Genomic DNA, 16,342 nt, shown 5'->3' with positions numbered 1-16,342 from the left:
TGATAATGGGGGTGTGTGTGACTCAGAGGCGGTCCAAGATGTTTGTTTGTTTGTTTAAACATTCTTATACCGCCCAAAACTTACGTCTCTGGGTGGTTTACAATGAAATAAAAACAAAATAAAACATCAGTTAAGACAAAAATGGGGGGGGGGGGCGGAATACACACATTACAACAATTTTAAAATTGTAAAATAATATTTTAAAACAGCATTAAACCCAATTAAAACAACATTAATTAAAAGCCTGGGTGAAGAGATGTGTTTTTAAAGACCTTTAAAAAGCTGTCAGAGATGAGGAGGCTCTTATTTCACTAGGGAGCGTATTCCAAAGCCTCGGGGCAGCAGCGGAGAAGGCCCGTCCCTGAGTAGCCACCAGACGAAACGGTGGTAGCTGCAGACGGACCTCTCCAGCAGATCTCAGTGGGCGGTGGGGTTCATGCAGAAGAAGGCGTTCTCTTAAATACCCAGGGCCCAAACTGTTTAGGGCTTTATAGGTTATAACCAGCACCTTGTATTTTGCCCGGAAACATATTGGCAGCCAGTGTAGCTCCTTCAGTTCAGGAGTTATATGGTCTCTTTGAGATGACCCAGAGACCAGCCTGGCTACCGCATTCTGGACCAGCTGTAGTTTCCGGACTACATACAAGGGCAGCCCCACATAGAGCGCATTACAGCAATCCAGTCTGGAGGTTACCAGCAGATGTATCACTGTTTTGAGGTCGTTCACCTCAAGAAATGGATGCAGCTGGCGTATCATTTTGTGGTTGTGAGGCGAGGCACCAAATGCTGTCTTGCCTTATGACCCTGGAGAGGGTCACCTCATAGGAACATAGGAAGCTGCCTTCTACCGAGTCAGACTGTTGATCTATCTGGCTCAGTATTGTCTACCTAGACTGGCAGCAGCTTCTCCAAGATTGAAGTCAGAAGTCTCTCTCAGCCCTATCTTGGAGATGCCAGGAGGGAACCTGCCTGGAACCTTCTGCATGCAAATTTGCAGATGCTCTTCCCAGAGTGGCCCCAACCCCTAAGGGGAATTAAAAAATTTTTTTTAGTTAGATTTATATGTCGCCCTACTCCCATAGGACTCAGGGCGGCTTACAAGCAATAACATACACAGCAACAATATCTTACTGTGCTCTCACATGTAGTCTCCCATTCAATGTAAATCAGCGTGGACCCTGCTTAGCAAAGGGGACAATTCATGCTTGCTACCACAAGACTGGGTCTCCTCCTCCCCCTCTCTTTCAAAATGGATCTTTGCAAGCTTTGAAAGAGGCATGTGGTGTGTGGTGGAGGAGGGAATGTTGCCAGCAGCTTTCTCTTGTGCCCGCAACTGTAGCTGGTACAAAATAGGGCTGCAAAATTATTAACTGGGACTGGACGTTTTGAGCATATTACGCCAGTGCTTCGCACCAGTGCAGTGCAGGCTCCCAGTCCATTTCTGGACCCAATTCAAAGTGTTGGTTCTAACCTTTAAAGCCCTAAATGGCTTGGGACTGGGTTTCCTGAGAGAGCGCCTTGTCCCATATGTCCCGACCTGGACCTTAAGATCTTCTTCAGAGGCCCTTTTCTGAGTACCCCTGCCAAACAAGGTGAGGTGGGTGGCTACTTGGGAGAGGGCCTTTTCGGTGGTTGCACCCCGTTTATGGAATAGCCTCCCCAGTGATTTCACCAGGCTTAATCACTTTGTTCTTTTAGACGCCACCTTTTTGTTCACTCAGGCCTTTTAAATCTTGACTCTCAAATATTATTCGTAACTTATTTTAAAAGAGTTTCAAAATCCCTTTGTATTGTATTTTGTACTCCCCACCCCGCCTTTTGGTCTGTTATGATTTTATTTCATGTTTTAATGGTGTGTTGTGAGCCATCCAGAGAACAGTTTGTTGTGGGGCAGCTAACAAATAATGTTGTTGTTATCTATTTACACACAGTCTACCAGATGTTATTGACTGGATTTGGTACTATAATTATCAGGCCCTTTCCAAGGGTTTAGGATAACTAAAGAAAAATTAAAGAGAGTGTAATAGCATTCGTGCTGTCCCGAGTAGTGTGCCCTTCTGTAGCTGATGTGTTGTAATTTTATCGATGCCCAAGGTGTCAAGATGGTGTTCAAGTTCTTTTGGTACTGCACCAAGGGCACCAACAACTATTGGCCCCACTATCGTTTTCTTCTCCCAGAGCCGCTCACCTTCAATCTGAAGGTCCTTGTATTTAGTTATTTTCTCCAGTTGTTTTTCCCCAACTCGTCTATCCCCTGGGATTGTAATATCAATTATCAGAACCCGATTCTTCTCAATTATTCTTCTCAATGATGATGATGATATCTTCTTCTTCTTCTTCTTCTTCTTCTTCTTCTTCTTCTTCTTCTTCTCATGCTTCTTGAAAAATTTGCAAGGAGTGTGAGGAAAAGCTCTTTGAAAAGCTTGGAAGAATCAGATTGATCCCAAATAAGTGCTCCAAAGGCAGCAGTGGGAGACATTCCACCACCCCAATAATTATGTCACCTCGCCTCATGAAAGGGCCGTCCCTGGTCTGACTCCTGAACCATGACACATGTATCATAGGAAAGGTGCTTATGTGTTCACTCTCTCACATGCACAATGACACACATATTCAGCTAGTTGCACAAACAGACATAAGACAGCTTTCCTGGCTATGTAACTTCCTGCTCACCGCCCCGCCCCCCGCCCTGTCCCATGTTAAATTTCTGTGCTGTGGTGATCCAAATTTTGCACCAAAAAATACTGAATAATTTGTATGCCTTAACAAAATGTAAACAAATGTGATGGCCTGGATCCAAGGAGCCATATAAATAGTTCTGTGCATCCAAGGGAGATTGCAGCTCCTGCTTTTCAAACAACAGCCCCCACGCCACATGGCAAATTTCTTTCGAAGCAGAGTGGAATTTCACAAGCACCGTGTGATATGGCATTATAGTAGGTTCCTTCCCCATTAAAGGGGGAGGGGGATCAAATAATCTACAGGGTGCACCAAGGCCCATATATCTGCAAGCAAATTAGTACATTGATATTTGTTTATTTTATTTATTTGTTTGTTTGTTTGTTTAAACTATTTCCATACCGCCCAAAACTTGCGTCTCTGGGCAGTTTACAATTAAAATAAAGATGCAAAAGAAAGTTTAGAAAAACGTTTTTGCGTACTGTATAGTTTATTCTGCTTCTGATTGTCCTGTGAAGGAACAAGAGCTATGTTAAAGGTGGTGTTTAGAACCTAAAAGCAGGGAAAATTGTGAGAGAAATAGAAAAGAAGGAAGGAAGGAAGGAATTTTATTTGGAGGTCGCATTTTGCACCCAGTATCAGTTTCTGTGCTTGTGTTATTTGATCACGGAATTAGACATCTCTAACAGTCATGCATTTGTTAGTGGGCAGAAGCAGAAGCTAGCCCTTGCGTTATCCATTTGGATCTTTTTCATGTCCTTCATATTATATAGCAACATCAATGGAGAATGGGTTTTGAAGACTGAAAGGAAAGGAAAGGAAGGAAGGAAAAGAAAGAAAGGAAAGAAAGAAAGAAAGGAAGGAAGGAAGGAAGGAAGGAAAAGGAAGGAAAGGAAGGGAAGGGAAGGGAAGGGAAAGAAAGAAAGAAAGGAAAGGAAAGGAAAGGAAAGGAGAGAGCTGCCATTATGGAGGCATCTGAGGCAGCCATTCCATGCTTAAGGGATAGCAAGGGGAAAAGGTGCCGAGTAGCTTGAGAAGGAGCCCGTATCTGATCCTTTCTGTATTGTGGTGAGCTTTATTTTATGGTGGGCTTTTTTCTTTTTTTAAAGTTTTTGCATGTCTGAGTCTTACAAGCAGCAGTGATGAGTATGTGGGTAAAATCAGCTGGGAAATTAAACAGATCAATTCAGGAATTGTTCCCCTTTATTTCTTTTGGATAGCTTCATGCAAGCCTGCAACACACACTTCAGCTGCATCCATTCTTCTCTGAGATCCTCCCTCATGATACATGGAGCCAGAGGCACTCTTACCCCTGGACTTCTGGGCCAAAGTCCAGGGCCTTCACAACCCCTGGATGGTGTGGTCACCCGCAGAGGCACTCTTACCACTGGACTTCGGGGCCAAAGTCCAGGGCCTCCACACCCCCTGGGGGCCGCCAAATGCTTTTTAGACTGTCTTGGGTGGTCTGGTCGCTGCTGGCCTGCACTGCACCAGGCAGCTGAGTGTGATTGTGATCTGCGCCGGGTGCTTTAGAGACAGAGGGGTGGGGTGGGGAAAGAAATATGTGGGATGGGAACATACACTGCATGTTGAGATGTCTCTACTGATGCATCTTTGCATAAATATACCTGTTTTATATTCTTACATTCTTGTGAGTTCAGTTGCTGTTTGTGCCCTCAAGAACACACGTGTTGAAAATACAGCGTGTGTCATGGTGTGTGTGTGTGTGTGTGTGTGTGTGTGTTTAGGGGGGTGATGCTTAACTTGCAGTGGAAGCCAGGGGGCCTCCAAAAGCCTTATAGGTCCAGGTTCCAGAATTGCCTAAGTGCACCTCTGGCCACCTGGCCGAGCATGATGCTGCTTAATTTGCGGGGGTGGGGCCTCCAAAGGTCCAGGCTCCAAAATTACCTAGTGCACCTCTGCGACTGCAAGGAGCACTGTGATCCATGACTATATGTGACAGACAGACATTTGGGGAATGGCCTTAAAGGATATGGCTTTGATTCTGGGAGTCAGCTGTGCAACCCTGTGAAAAGGGACAGTCCTAAATGTGTGCTCCAATACCAGAGTAGGGTGTGTGTAGGTCCTTCTTTCGTTTCCTGCTTTAAAAAGGATCTTCAGCAGTTTCATTTCTGTTAGCAGGAATGGTGGCAGTGGGGGAAAGTAAAACTTACAAAGTTCTTTTTTTATTTTCCCAACAAATCCAGCTAAAGTCTTCAAGCAATATGAAAAGCAGCCTTTGGGCTGGACATGGAAACATTCGCTGAGTTCCATTCACCCTGGAGTGCACAGAACTGGCACTCAGATTCCCTATGAAATATACCTTCAGATTAGACCACAGACACTAGTTTTGAACCTTATCCATTATTCAACTGCATCCCATACATTCTGAGACTTTATTGCATGCCACTGAGGAGTTGTATGCCCACAAATGCCCCTGTCGTTCTTCTGCCCCTGCTTGCAGAGGGGCACACATAGCCATGAGGTTGTTCTGCCTCTTTTTAAAACAGGACGATCTTGCCATATTGTGCCATGCTTTCCTAACCCCAAAGATCTATTACTGTAATGTGCAATGGGTGCAACGGGTGCAGAATGCCACAGCTTGATGCATGAAAGGCACCTGATGACTCAGGCAGCAGGACCCAGGCACCTTACTGCTTGCTTCACCAGGGTACTTTTCACATCTCCTCCGGATTGGAAGGGGTGCATTCACATATTGGCCAGATTTACCCTGAAGTCCCTCCGAGCGATCGGGGAGCATTTCATACACAATTTGGGTTTTGCATTGCATGCTAGAGTGTGTAGCCCAATTTGTTGGTGAGGGAGTTCCAGTGCATCAACTATCTTAATGACCACTAGGGGCACTGGGAGTAGAGGTAGCTAGTGAGGGTCTCCTTACCTGTCCCTGCAGGCTTCTACTCTATGACTCCTGCTTTGACTGCTCAGGTACTTTCTGTAGTGAGTCAGTCCTCTGCCTTTCCTCCTAGAAAGAAGATGGAAATATCTTTCTCTCCCCCACTACCTATTCATTATGTTGCTGATCAATAGGATAGGTCTTTCCTATCCCAAATGGAAAGTAAAGTTGTGCTGTCGAGTTGGTGTCAACTCCTGGTGACCACAGAGCCCTGTGGTTTTCTTTGGTAGAATACAGGAGGGGTTTAGCATTGCAATCCCTCTCTCGCACAGTATGAGATGATGCCTACATCTTCCTACATTGTTGCTGCCCGATATAGGTGTTCCCCATAGTTGGGGAGAAGTAACTTAGAATCTACAGTGATCTCCATGTGTCTTACTTAAATAGCTGCAACAACTAAACTCTGTGCTCTGTAACTGGAGTGGTAGCTTCCTTGGTGCTTTGTTAAATAATCACAAAACCCCAACACGATTGATATCCAGGGTCAAAAAGTTCCACTTTTTGCATGAGGTTTTTGTTTTTTTGCAACTTTGAACTTGCAGTAAAGCCTCACGGTAAACTCATGATAAAGCCTGCTATGTGAAAAACACCTAGGCAGCTCTCAGACTGAAGGCACTACCAGCCTGATTTTTCTTGGGCTTCAGTGCCACTCCTGTCCTGATTGGACCAGGTGACCTGAGACGATCCTATCAGGGCAATCCTCTATAAGCAAAGTGAAGTGGTGACCCAAGGATCACATCAGGGCAATCCTTCTACAAAACAAAAAGGGGTCATCTCAAATGGCAAATTATTGTGGTGCGGTCATGGCAACAAGATGCCCCCTGCTGCCCCACTTGCCTTTTTCTTCTGCCCCCCCACCTTCCCCACCACTGGAGCAGCTCTTTGTTAAATGATGTCTTAAACCCCTGCTAACTTGGCAAAGAGGCGACTTTTAACAGGGTGATTCTCTTTATTTAGCAGGGGGAGAGTAACAGGCCCTATCTACCCCCAGCACAGTACCTCCAGTGACTGTTGCTGGTGGCTATCTTATGTTTCTTTTTAGATTGTGAGCCCTTTGGGGAAAGGGAGCCATCTTATTTATTTATTATTTCTCTGTGTAAACTGCTCTGAGACATTTCTGGAAGGGCGGTATAGAAATCGAATGAATGAATAGCAAAGAACTATTCTAAGACTGTCATCTTTCTCTCCACCCACCCTGGGTTTCAACACCACTTCATTCTTCGCCCACTAGGCTGGCCATGAAAAGGGAGCAGAAGCAGAAGAGGAAATGAGAAAAAGGGCAGTAGAGCACAGGAGATGTTCTACAGCAGGGATTCTCAACATTGGGTCCCCAGATGTTATTGGACTTCAACTCCCATAATCCCCAATCAAAGGCCACTGGGGCTGGATATTATGGGAGTTGAAGACCAATAACAACTGGGGACCCAACACTGAGAGAATCCCTGCTCTACAGAGCATCTCCAGTACTGCACTGCTTCCCCCACCCTCCTTTTCATTACCAGTCCAGTGGTGCATGAGGGAGGAAGTGGCTACATGGCAGCCATTAGAGGATGGGGCTGATGCTCCATGGCAGAGCACCTCCTTTGCATGCAGAAGGTCCCAGGTTCAATCCCTGCATCTCCAGGTTAGGACTAGGAAAGATTCCTGCTTGAAGCCCTAGAGAGCCGCTGCTACTCAGTGCCACAGCACTGAGCTAGATGGACCAATGGTCTGATTTGGTATAAGGCAACTTCCTAGGAGGCAGCTGTCAAGGTCTTGACCGGACTTGGCTGCACGCTGTCGACATATAGTTTGACAAATGTTGTTTTTCAGCAGGGAGTAGCCAACTGACGACGTGATTTATAGTGCAAGCCACGAGAGCTCCCAGCTGGCAGGGATTTAAGGCTTATCAGCCCTCTGCAAGAGGCGTTTGCTTTTCCTGATAGTCTCCAATTGATCCCTGCGTCTCGTGACACGCCGCTGTTGGGGGGTCAGCGGGGGTTGGTTGCATAGCTCTTCTTCCGATTGGTCTTTCACAATTTCTGCTGCCTCAGGTTGTTGTGCCTGCTCAGAGTCATTATCCACAGCTGTTTCATGAACACTGACAGCCGGGCTCTGCCCCTCAGACACTCCTGCATCGCCTGGAAAGTTGACAGCTTCCCCTTCCTCCTCACTGTCGGAGATCGAGGGCGTGACAGCAGTGGCGAGTGTGCCTGCAAGGGACACTGGTGTGTGTGTGTGTGTGTGTGTGTGTGTGTGAGAGAGAGAGAGAGAGAGAGAGAGAGAGAGAGAGAGAGAGAGAGAGAGAGAGAGAGAGAGAGAGAGATTGATATTGGGCACCCTGTCCTTGCCTCAGGTTGGGCCACCTCTGGAACCAATAGGGGCCTGACTGGCTATATGACTGTTGCTGTAGACCTGGCTCCTCAGTCTGAACAACTTGTTTGATTAGCAGCATAGACTCCCTCTCCCCACCTTGTTTCACCCCATCATATGGCATCTTGAGCACCAGACTGCCTTCAGTCATGCTTTCTCTTTCTGGCCGATTTCATTCTCATTTGCTTGATCCGGCACCTCACCCACCCTAGCATGTCGTTCACCATTGGCCACCCTTGATCCTATCCTGAGCCAGATGTCCTGATGACTGTAGGGAAGAGGTGAACTGATCAGGAGGTTCATGGACTGCAGGACGCCAACAACAACAACAACAACAACAACAACAACAACAGCTGGAGGGCCAAAGATGTGCAACTCAGACTAGATGTGATGCAAGAATTGCATGACCAGAACTCCCAGGGTCTTTATGGTGTGTGTGGGGGTGTGTGTGTGTGTTGACTTGGGGTCACAGCATGGGAAAGGTGGATTAACCTTTTGCCCCATGCTAATTCCCTGGCAATTTGTGCCTATAAGTTTTCCTCCACAGCTATCAGCTGGAGGGGGTGTAATTCTCATGCTGCAGTTCCAATCCAAATCACATCCCCACCCTTCCATGACTGATTTTGAAAAAGAAAAGGATGTTTGGAGTTCCCATCACAAATCTCTGTGGCCACATCTAGTCTGGTTCTTGGACCAGTATGTTCTTGCCACATTGCCAAGATCATAAGTAATTTAAAAACAGAACAAGATTCAATAAACTGGGCAGTCACGTTCAAAATAGCAACTCTTCCTGACTGGGAAATGTGCAAGGGTAACCATCTTTCAAGATCTCCTGGTCTGTTTGAATCATAGGTTTATAATTCACAGTAAATTATTCTAGATCAGATGTAAGAAAAAGATACACATAATTGACCTTGTTTCTACACAGAAAGCCAAGCTTTGGAAATGAAAGATGTTTGGTTTTTTTGGTAGTTGTATTCACACAAATTACTTTTGTCTTTAAAGTTTAAAATTAAAAAGGTAGGCAAGGAAAGAGAGTCTCACCAAGGTAAAATATGGACTATTGATTTTCAGCCAAACACCAGACATGTAGATTTGTCATTCCTCTGTTTCTTAAAATGCCACAGTTTCCAATGATCAAATGATTTCCTTATTAAGAAGGCATGTCTTCAATATGACTTGGTTGGTTCAAGGATTATTTGACAGGAACAAGGCTAAACCAAAACTATTTCCCTATATTTGAAAGGGAGTAATATTTTTGTCAGTCATTCCATATAAATCAACAGCATAATTTTAAAATATCTGCATTCGACTCAGGGGTGACTCTAGAATAACTGCTTTGAGGGAGCAAAGAGATGACAAAGAGCATTAATAAGGGAGTGAGGATTTTGCTGTACATTCTCACAGAGGTAAAATAATTAATGTTCGTTTATTCACCCATGGTTTCACAGATCAGACCAGAAACATAATGACCAATTGACAACCCTATGTGAGGAACATTCATCTTATTACTTCCCACCTGCATTCTGAATTGCAATAGTCGAGAGGACCCTACTATAGTATTTGAATCAGTCTGAACAAGAACCAGACATGGGCCTTAGAAGTTTCATGCCGCTCACTGATACTGTATATGAAACTGAGGTCCAGAAGAGAACAAGTGAGCCTGGGGAAAGTATCATAATTTGTTGGTGGTCACTTTCATCATATGTTGAAAGCTTTGGCCAGAGAATAACATTGTACAAGGTCAAAACTGTACTGCACTGCCCACAACATTTAAAAGGAAACGGGCTTTATTGATAGTAATTCTGAGAATGGCTGAAAGTCAGTGCTCATCTTTTCCTGCAATGCGGTGCAAAACAATGGCCCCTGAGTTTATTTCCATCTTTATTTTCTCAAGGTTTTTTTTAATGCAACTAGATACAAAACACACAGTTCAAATATATATGTGCAGTTCTAAAAGAACTATACTGGGATCAGCGCTCTTTAACTTGTTCATAAATGATCTAGAAGTTGGGGTAAGCAGCGAAGTGGCCAAATTTCCAGATGACACTAAACTATTTAGGATAGTGAAATCCAAAACAGATTATGAGGAGCTCCAAAAGGAACTCCCCAAACTGGGGGAGTGGGCAACAAAATAACAAGTGCAGTTTAATGTAAGCTAGTGTAAAACAATGCATATTGAGGCAAAAACCCCAAGCACCTTCACATATGCACTGATGGGATCTGAGCAGTCAGTGACTGACCAGATCTTCAGGTTAGGAACATAGGAAGCTGCCATATACTGAGTCAGACCATTGGTCTATCTAGCTCAGTATTGTCTTCACAGACTAGCAGTGGCTTCTCCAAGGTTGCACGCAGGAATCTCTCTCAGCCCTATCTTGGAGATGTCAGGGAGGGAACTTGGAACCTTCTACTCTTCCCAGAGTGGCTCCATCTCCTGAGGGGTATATCTTACAGTGCTCACATGTGGTCTCCCATTCAAATTCAACCAGGGCAGACCCTGCTTAGCTAAGGGGGACAAGTCATGCTTGTTACCACAAGACCAGCTCTCCTCTCTCATGGGCCTATTTGGGAGTGAAATCACACCCCTGCACCTGATGTCAGACACGGGGGCTTGTCTGGGGCTGCGAGGTGTGGCCCCTGAGTGGGGGTGGCCCAGGTTCTTTGAACCCGTTCACCCAGTGATGGCTCTGCCCCTACCTGTGGGCTTTTCAGAGGTATATGGTGGGCCACTGTGTGAAACAAGATGCTAGACTGGATGGGCCTTGGGCCGGATCCAGCAGGGCTGTTATTTTGTTCTTATTAACATCTGTGCAGTTCAAAATTCGAGTCATGCAAAAGTTGTGTTATGTTAGATGAACTAAAAAAGGACTAATAACAATGAGAATAGTAAAGTGAGTAGTCCAGGCTCCTCCAGAACCCAGATCCTGATCAAGCACACCCATTTATCCTTCGACTGCCCAAGTTCTTTTTGCAGACTCCACTGTTCCTCCCCACAGTCTTCACCAATGAATGTAACACTCTTTTGAAACAGTGCTGTCAAATTCCCAGTTCTGAGGCATTTTTCTCCTTCTCTGCTTTGGCTGCTAAATGTCATGGAATGTGATTCTAGGAAACATGTGTGTGCATAGACAAGGAAAATGCACAGGTGTGCATTGTGGTGCATTCAATATGTGAATTATATTCACTCACATTCAATATGTATGTGAATTACACTCACATAGCATTATGCAGTTCTGAGTTTTCCTTTTAAAAAGCCTTGTTTTCTGTACAACAGTGGGCACGGCAAAGCTCTACAACAGAGAATGAAACAGAAGTGTGGGACTAACTGGCTTTGTGTATCCATACAAAAGAGCCAGCTAAACACATTCCACTTCTGGCTTACTCAGCCAGTTCTATGCTGGCTTTCTGGAATCCATCACCACCATGACTTTTCCTTTTACAGATGTGGGTTGTAAGATTTGGAGCAGGATAATGTGCTTTAGGTTGGGGAATGAGAAGAAATATAATTCTTCTCATAGAAGAATTATTATAGAAATATAATATAATTGTTATAATTCAAATAATGGCTGGCTGGCTGGCTCTAGATGTGGAGGGAGATTATTTTGGACACCCACTGGTGCCACTGCTTTCCTTTGGCTGGGGTAGGATTTCCCAACCTGCTCAGAAGAAATTAATAAACAATGAATGGAGGACAGGTTATCAATGGCTACAAGTGTTGATGGCTATAGGCTACTTCCAGGTTTAGAAGCAAGACTCCTCTCTTGATTACCAGTTGCAGTGGAGCAACAGCACGAGAGGGGGCATGCCTTAATCTCCTCCTCCGTGGCTTCCCAGAGGCATCTGGTGAGCTACTGTGGGGAACAGGATGCTGGACTAGATGGCCTTGGACCTGATCCAGCAAGGCACTTCTTAAGTTCTTATGCTATAACCTTGAGTCCCCAGATGTCATCAGACCTTGAATCCCTGCTAACCTGGCAAAGAGGCACCTATTAACGTGGTGATTCTCTTTATTTAGCAGGGGGAGAGTAACTGGCCCTATCTATCCCCAGCACAGTACCTCCAGTGACTGTTGCTGGTGTCTATCTTTTGTTTCTTTTTAGAACGTGAGCCCTTTGGGGACAGGGATTCATCTTATTTATTATTTCTCTGTGTAAACCGCTCTGAGCCATTTTTGGGAGGGCAGTATAGAAATTGAATGAATAAATAAGATAAGGCCATTGTGGTTGGGAATGATGGGAGTTGTAGTTCAACATTATCTGGGGACCCAGGTTGGAGAACCCTTGGTGTAGGGTAGGCAGTCCTTAAAATAACTCAGTCCAACTCTCCAGATAATCTACTCTGCATAAATACAGATGCCAGTGTATCAAAAGCCCTATTCTGGCATTATATTTTACAAACATGCAGATGTCTGTACACTCGTACATGTTTTTGTGTTAATGACTTTATGTTCATTTATTTTAAAAGTGAACCTGGCTACAGGTCCCCCAAATGAATGGTATAGATCAGACATGTACTGCTGTGCCTGTGTTCAATAGAACATGTGAATCAACTGTACCTGTATGGAGATCTGTACGTACACTGCACACTCACTGTATGAGCATTGAACATAACATGTGAATAGGGCTATTGTTAATTCCAAATTCAGTATACTATGGATGATGCTGGTTCTCTGCCATTATCCTGCAAGAGATCATAATATAAAATCAGTGGAGTGCCCCAGTTCTTGAAAGCTGATATAAGCAACAGCTTTTGCACTGTCTACTCCAGTTATGGGATAAACCAAAGTGGCTCAGTGGTATACACAAACTGACTTCAGCTCTGTGAACTTCAGCTCTGACATCGTCCTAATTATGCACTCTGTCTAGCTGTGCATTAGCCCAGAGACCAGTAACCCTGACTCATCAATTTTCGCCATCCCTGTGTCCCGAAGCAAACAGACCTCGCACACACTCTCCAAACATTCCCAACTTCCTCTAAAGCAAATATCTAATCTCACCCTGCCTTGCAGCACAGCTGTTTTGTTTCTAAATGTGCAAGCAAACGATCCCATTGCGGGGTAATTAAGGTCTTTTATTTTTTGCTGAAGGCAAACTCTGTCCCCAAAGAAGCACCCTGTGACAATCGTCATTTTTTTGTTTTTCTTTAAGACAAGGAATATAAAAGGGCATGCATCTTCTTTTCCTCCCACCTCACAAGTAACTCGCACTTTGCAGATGCTATTGAACTGATTACTTTGAGAAGGAATGTGGCACATGTACGTTGCCTCGTCCTTTGAGTTAGGAGTTCTCAAACTCAAGGCCCCAGATGTTGTTGGACTTCAACTCTTAACATTCCTAGGCATAACCACCCATACCAGCATTCTTCATTGTAAGGCCTGGGGGACAGTGGCAGCCCCCATCAACCCTAAGTGCAGCTCCCTGACTAATGGTTTAAGAGCAGGTTGATTAGAAATGGAGCAAGCAATGGCATCACCGCATGGGCACTCTGGTAGCCTTGCTCTTACCAGAGTGCCTATGCAGTGTGCCCATGCAATCATGCGTTAAAACACACTGCCAATGCAGTCAGGTCCAGAGATCATGTTATGGTGCTACATATAAAATCAGTCGCCAATACTAGTACTTGCTACTCTGCTGTCAGGCACAGGAGCCCTGCTGTGGTGGGATAGTTGGCCACAGATTTTAATTTTAGATGCCACTTCTATGCTGCTCAATAAAAGCTTTCACTGGATTACAGTTGTTGTTACTTTGCTGCCAGGGAATTAGCAGATAGAGATCCCTCCCCACTCTTGTTTCTCATCCTAGCTGGCCTCAGGATGGGACACTACCAGGTGTGTGTGTGTGTGTGTGTGTGTGTGCGCGCGCGCACACGTGAATCTCTTTGCTACCAGAGCTCAGAGTCTGCAACAGCATGTTTTCTGACCCCATGGGCTCCATGGCTCCTATAGTGGGTGAGAGAACAAATCCTTTTCCTGCTATAGGGAAGCAGGGTGGAAGGAATGATAAGGCCTTTTGGACAGCCAGACATCAAAGCAAACAAGCATAGGAGGTGTGGCTAGATGGGATAATTGAAGCAATAAGTAAGCCATGTGATGTGAAAGCCAGGTTACCGGCTGCTGCAGAGCTTCCTCTGGTTGTCTGGGATACAGCAGTCTCTCAGATGTGCTTGTTTGTGGGGACCCCTCCCAGTGGAAGATCACCTCCACATCTCATACACCTATGAACCACCTTTGCCCATGAGTTCTGGGCTGCTCTACAGAGTCGGGGTTCTGTGCTCTGGAGGACTGCAAATGGTCCATGATGCATCCCCCCACCTTCTGTGGCTGGGAGGTAAGAGAGTGGCTCTGTGGTATACGTAGTGTGGGGTTAGAGACCTGCTTACTTCTCCTGTTTTGCTTCTGACGATTCAGAAGTGATCCTGGCAAGTCATGTAAAAAGTGAATTTGGCCTTGGTTTTACCAATTCCTCTGGTTGGGTTTGAACCTTGCTTGCCATGCTCTTGCTCTATGTGCAGTGAGCTCTCTGCATTTCCCCCTAATTTAGTGTAGTTGGGGCTCCTATTGTGGGCTGTCCCAGTGTGCTTCCTCCTGGTGAGGGGGGTATTATTTCCTGGAAATAGTGGTGGTTCTTTCAGATGGTCATGGACTGTTGTCCTAGGAGGCTGCTCAAATTTGGCCCTCCTGCAGATGTTGGCCTACATACACCTCCCATAATCTTTGGCTATTGACCACTGTTGCTGGGGATTGTGGGAGTTTTAGTCCAAAAGCAGTTGGGGGTTGAGCTGCCCTGCCATATGGAGCCCTTTAATGTACATGCTGTCCCCTCTCAAGGGACCTGTCTTTCTTCCCTGTGAAAAGCATGCTCCTAAAAGTCGCTATTAATAGTGCTAGTGCCATAAGGCAGGGCTTCTCGAGCTTGGTTCTCCAGATGTTGGACTAGCCTACAACTCCCAGAATCCCCAGTGGCTCCTAGGGACCCAAACTACCCCTCATAAGCGGATTCAGACTCCCCTTTGTGATTCAAGGCTCTTGATGCCTGCACCACAGCAACTTGCGCTGCAGGCAATGAACTGGTGTGTCAGGCAGGATGTGTGTGTGGAGGCTGAGCTGACATCCTTGGGGCATGTCATTGTGTGTGGACTGGCTATTTCCATGCCTGTCCCACATGGGGGTATCTCTGGCATGCCACCCAGTATTAGGCATACACTGGCTGTGTTGGCTGTGGGAGAGTGACTGGAGGAACTGCCTCTTTTTGGTGATTCGTTCTTCCCATACGGGCTAAAATAGGCTCCTGACTGCCTTAGGGCAGTGCAGACCTTGGCCTAAGAGGATTTCCTAACCTGTGAAGGTTCTTTGGGTTTTAAAATTGGCATGCTTTACTGTCGGCTTTCAAGAAAAAAATGCAAAAGGCAAACCAAGCATTAATTTGTTTTCTGGATTCTGGTGGGATTCACTTATAATTCTATGCTGAAAACCTTCCTTTCTCCTTTCATGCAACTTTCTACTTTCCAAAGCAACAGCAACACAAGAGGGGGGCGTGACTACCTCGTGGGTGCCTTTTCCTTCGGCTTTGACATACCTACCTCCCATTGGCTGAAGAAAGCTCAACCATATGCAACCAGTCCCCGCCTCCGAGGCGACAGTTGGCTGAGAGGCTGCGCTTTCTCCGCCCACCCCCGCCCCCTTCGAGCGGCGGCTCCGCCTCTAACTCGGAGACTGCCCGGAGATGGGAACGCGAGAACACTTTCCTGATTGGCCGGCCGTCGCCCGGCCTCCCGATTGGCCGGCGGGCCTCCAAGGGGGCGTGGCCGGAGCGCGGCGATTGGCCTCGGTTGAGGGGTGTGCGCGAGGGATGGCAGCGGCTGTTCCCGAGCCGCTGAAGCGCTGCTGGGGGGGAAAGCTACGGAGGGGGGCGGCGGCCAGAGGCACTGAGCGAAGGCAGTCGCTGAGCCAGCCGCCTCCACCTTCCCCCCGGCAGCAGCAGCAGAAGAAGCGCCACCACCATCATGAACAAGGGGAGCAGCGCCGCTTCCTGCCCCTCATCCGTCCCCGGAGACGGCAACAACAGCAGCAGCCACAACGAGTGTCGCCGGGTCTGTAGTAACTGTCGGAAAGTGCTGAGGCAGGTGGGTGAGGAGCCTCTCACGCGCGCGCACACAGCGGCCCCTGTGAGGCAGTGGAACGTTGGGGAGGGAGCGAGGGGGGGGGCTCCGCTCGGAACCCCCTCCCCCGAGCCCTGCCGAAGGCGCTCGGGTGGTCAAGGAGGGACCATTCTTCGCCTTAGACCGCTGGGCTCCTGTGCCCGGCCACGCCCCCTCGCTTAACTCTTTCACAAGTCGCGGGGGGCGGTGGGGGGGAGGGGAACGTTCCACCCTGTGTGTGCGCGTGTGCCATACACA

At 46.5% G+C, this 16,342-nt stretch overlaps 1 protein-coding gene and 1 long non-coding RNA gene across 5 annotated transcripts in view; one reads left to right on the top strand and one right to left on the bottom strand.

Moving 5' to 3' along the window:
* Nucleotides 1–8,867: 8,867 nt before the first annotated feature.
* On the bottom strand, nt 8,868–15,845 carry LOC128349741 (uncharacterized). Its single transcript, XR_008318964.1, has 3 exons — nt 15,527–15,845; nt 12,504–12,628; nt 8,868–9,178 (listed from the first exon to the last, which is right to left on the bottom strand). It is a non-coding gene; the product is annotated as an uncharacterized LOC128349741 (long non-coding RNA).
* Nucleotides 15,846–15,934: 89 nt separating this feature from the next.
* The window catches only part of SESN3 (sestrin 3), an 83,430-nt gene continuing 83,022 nt past the window's right edge, over nt 15,935–16,342 (top strand). Inside the window, exon 1 of one of the 4 annotated variants that reach the window (XM_053306584.1) lies at nt 15,935–16,069. Coding sequence is in view for 2 of the 4 variants with exons in the window: in XM_053306583.1 (XP_053162558.1) it covers nt 15,950–16,069 (120 nt within the window). In the remaining 2 variants the exon portion in view is untranslated. The remainder of the gene's footprint in view (nt 16,070–16,342) is intronic. The other 3 variants (XM_053306583.1, XM_053306585.1, XM_053306582.1) reach the window with 3 other exon arrangements.

Source organism: Hemicordylus capensis, chromosome 3, assembly GCF_027244095.1.
Source record: "Hemicordylus capensis ecotype Gifberg chromosome 3, rHemCap1.1.pri, whole genome shotgun sequence".
NCBI lineage: Eukaryota > Metazoa > Chordata > Lepidosauria > Squamata > Cordylidae > Hemicordylus > Hemicordylus capensis.
This window is presented reverse-complemented; position numbering and strand designations above follow the sequence as displayed.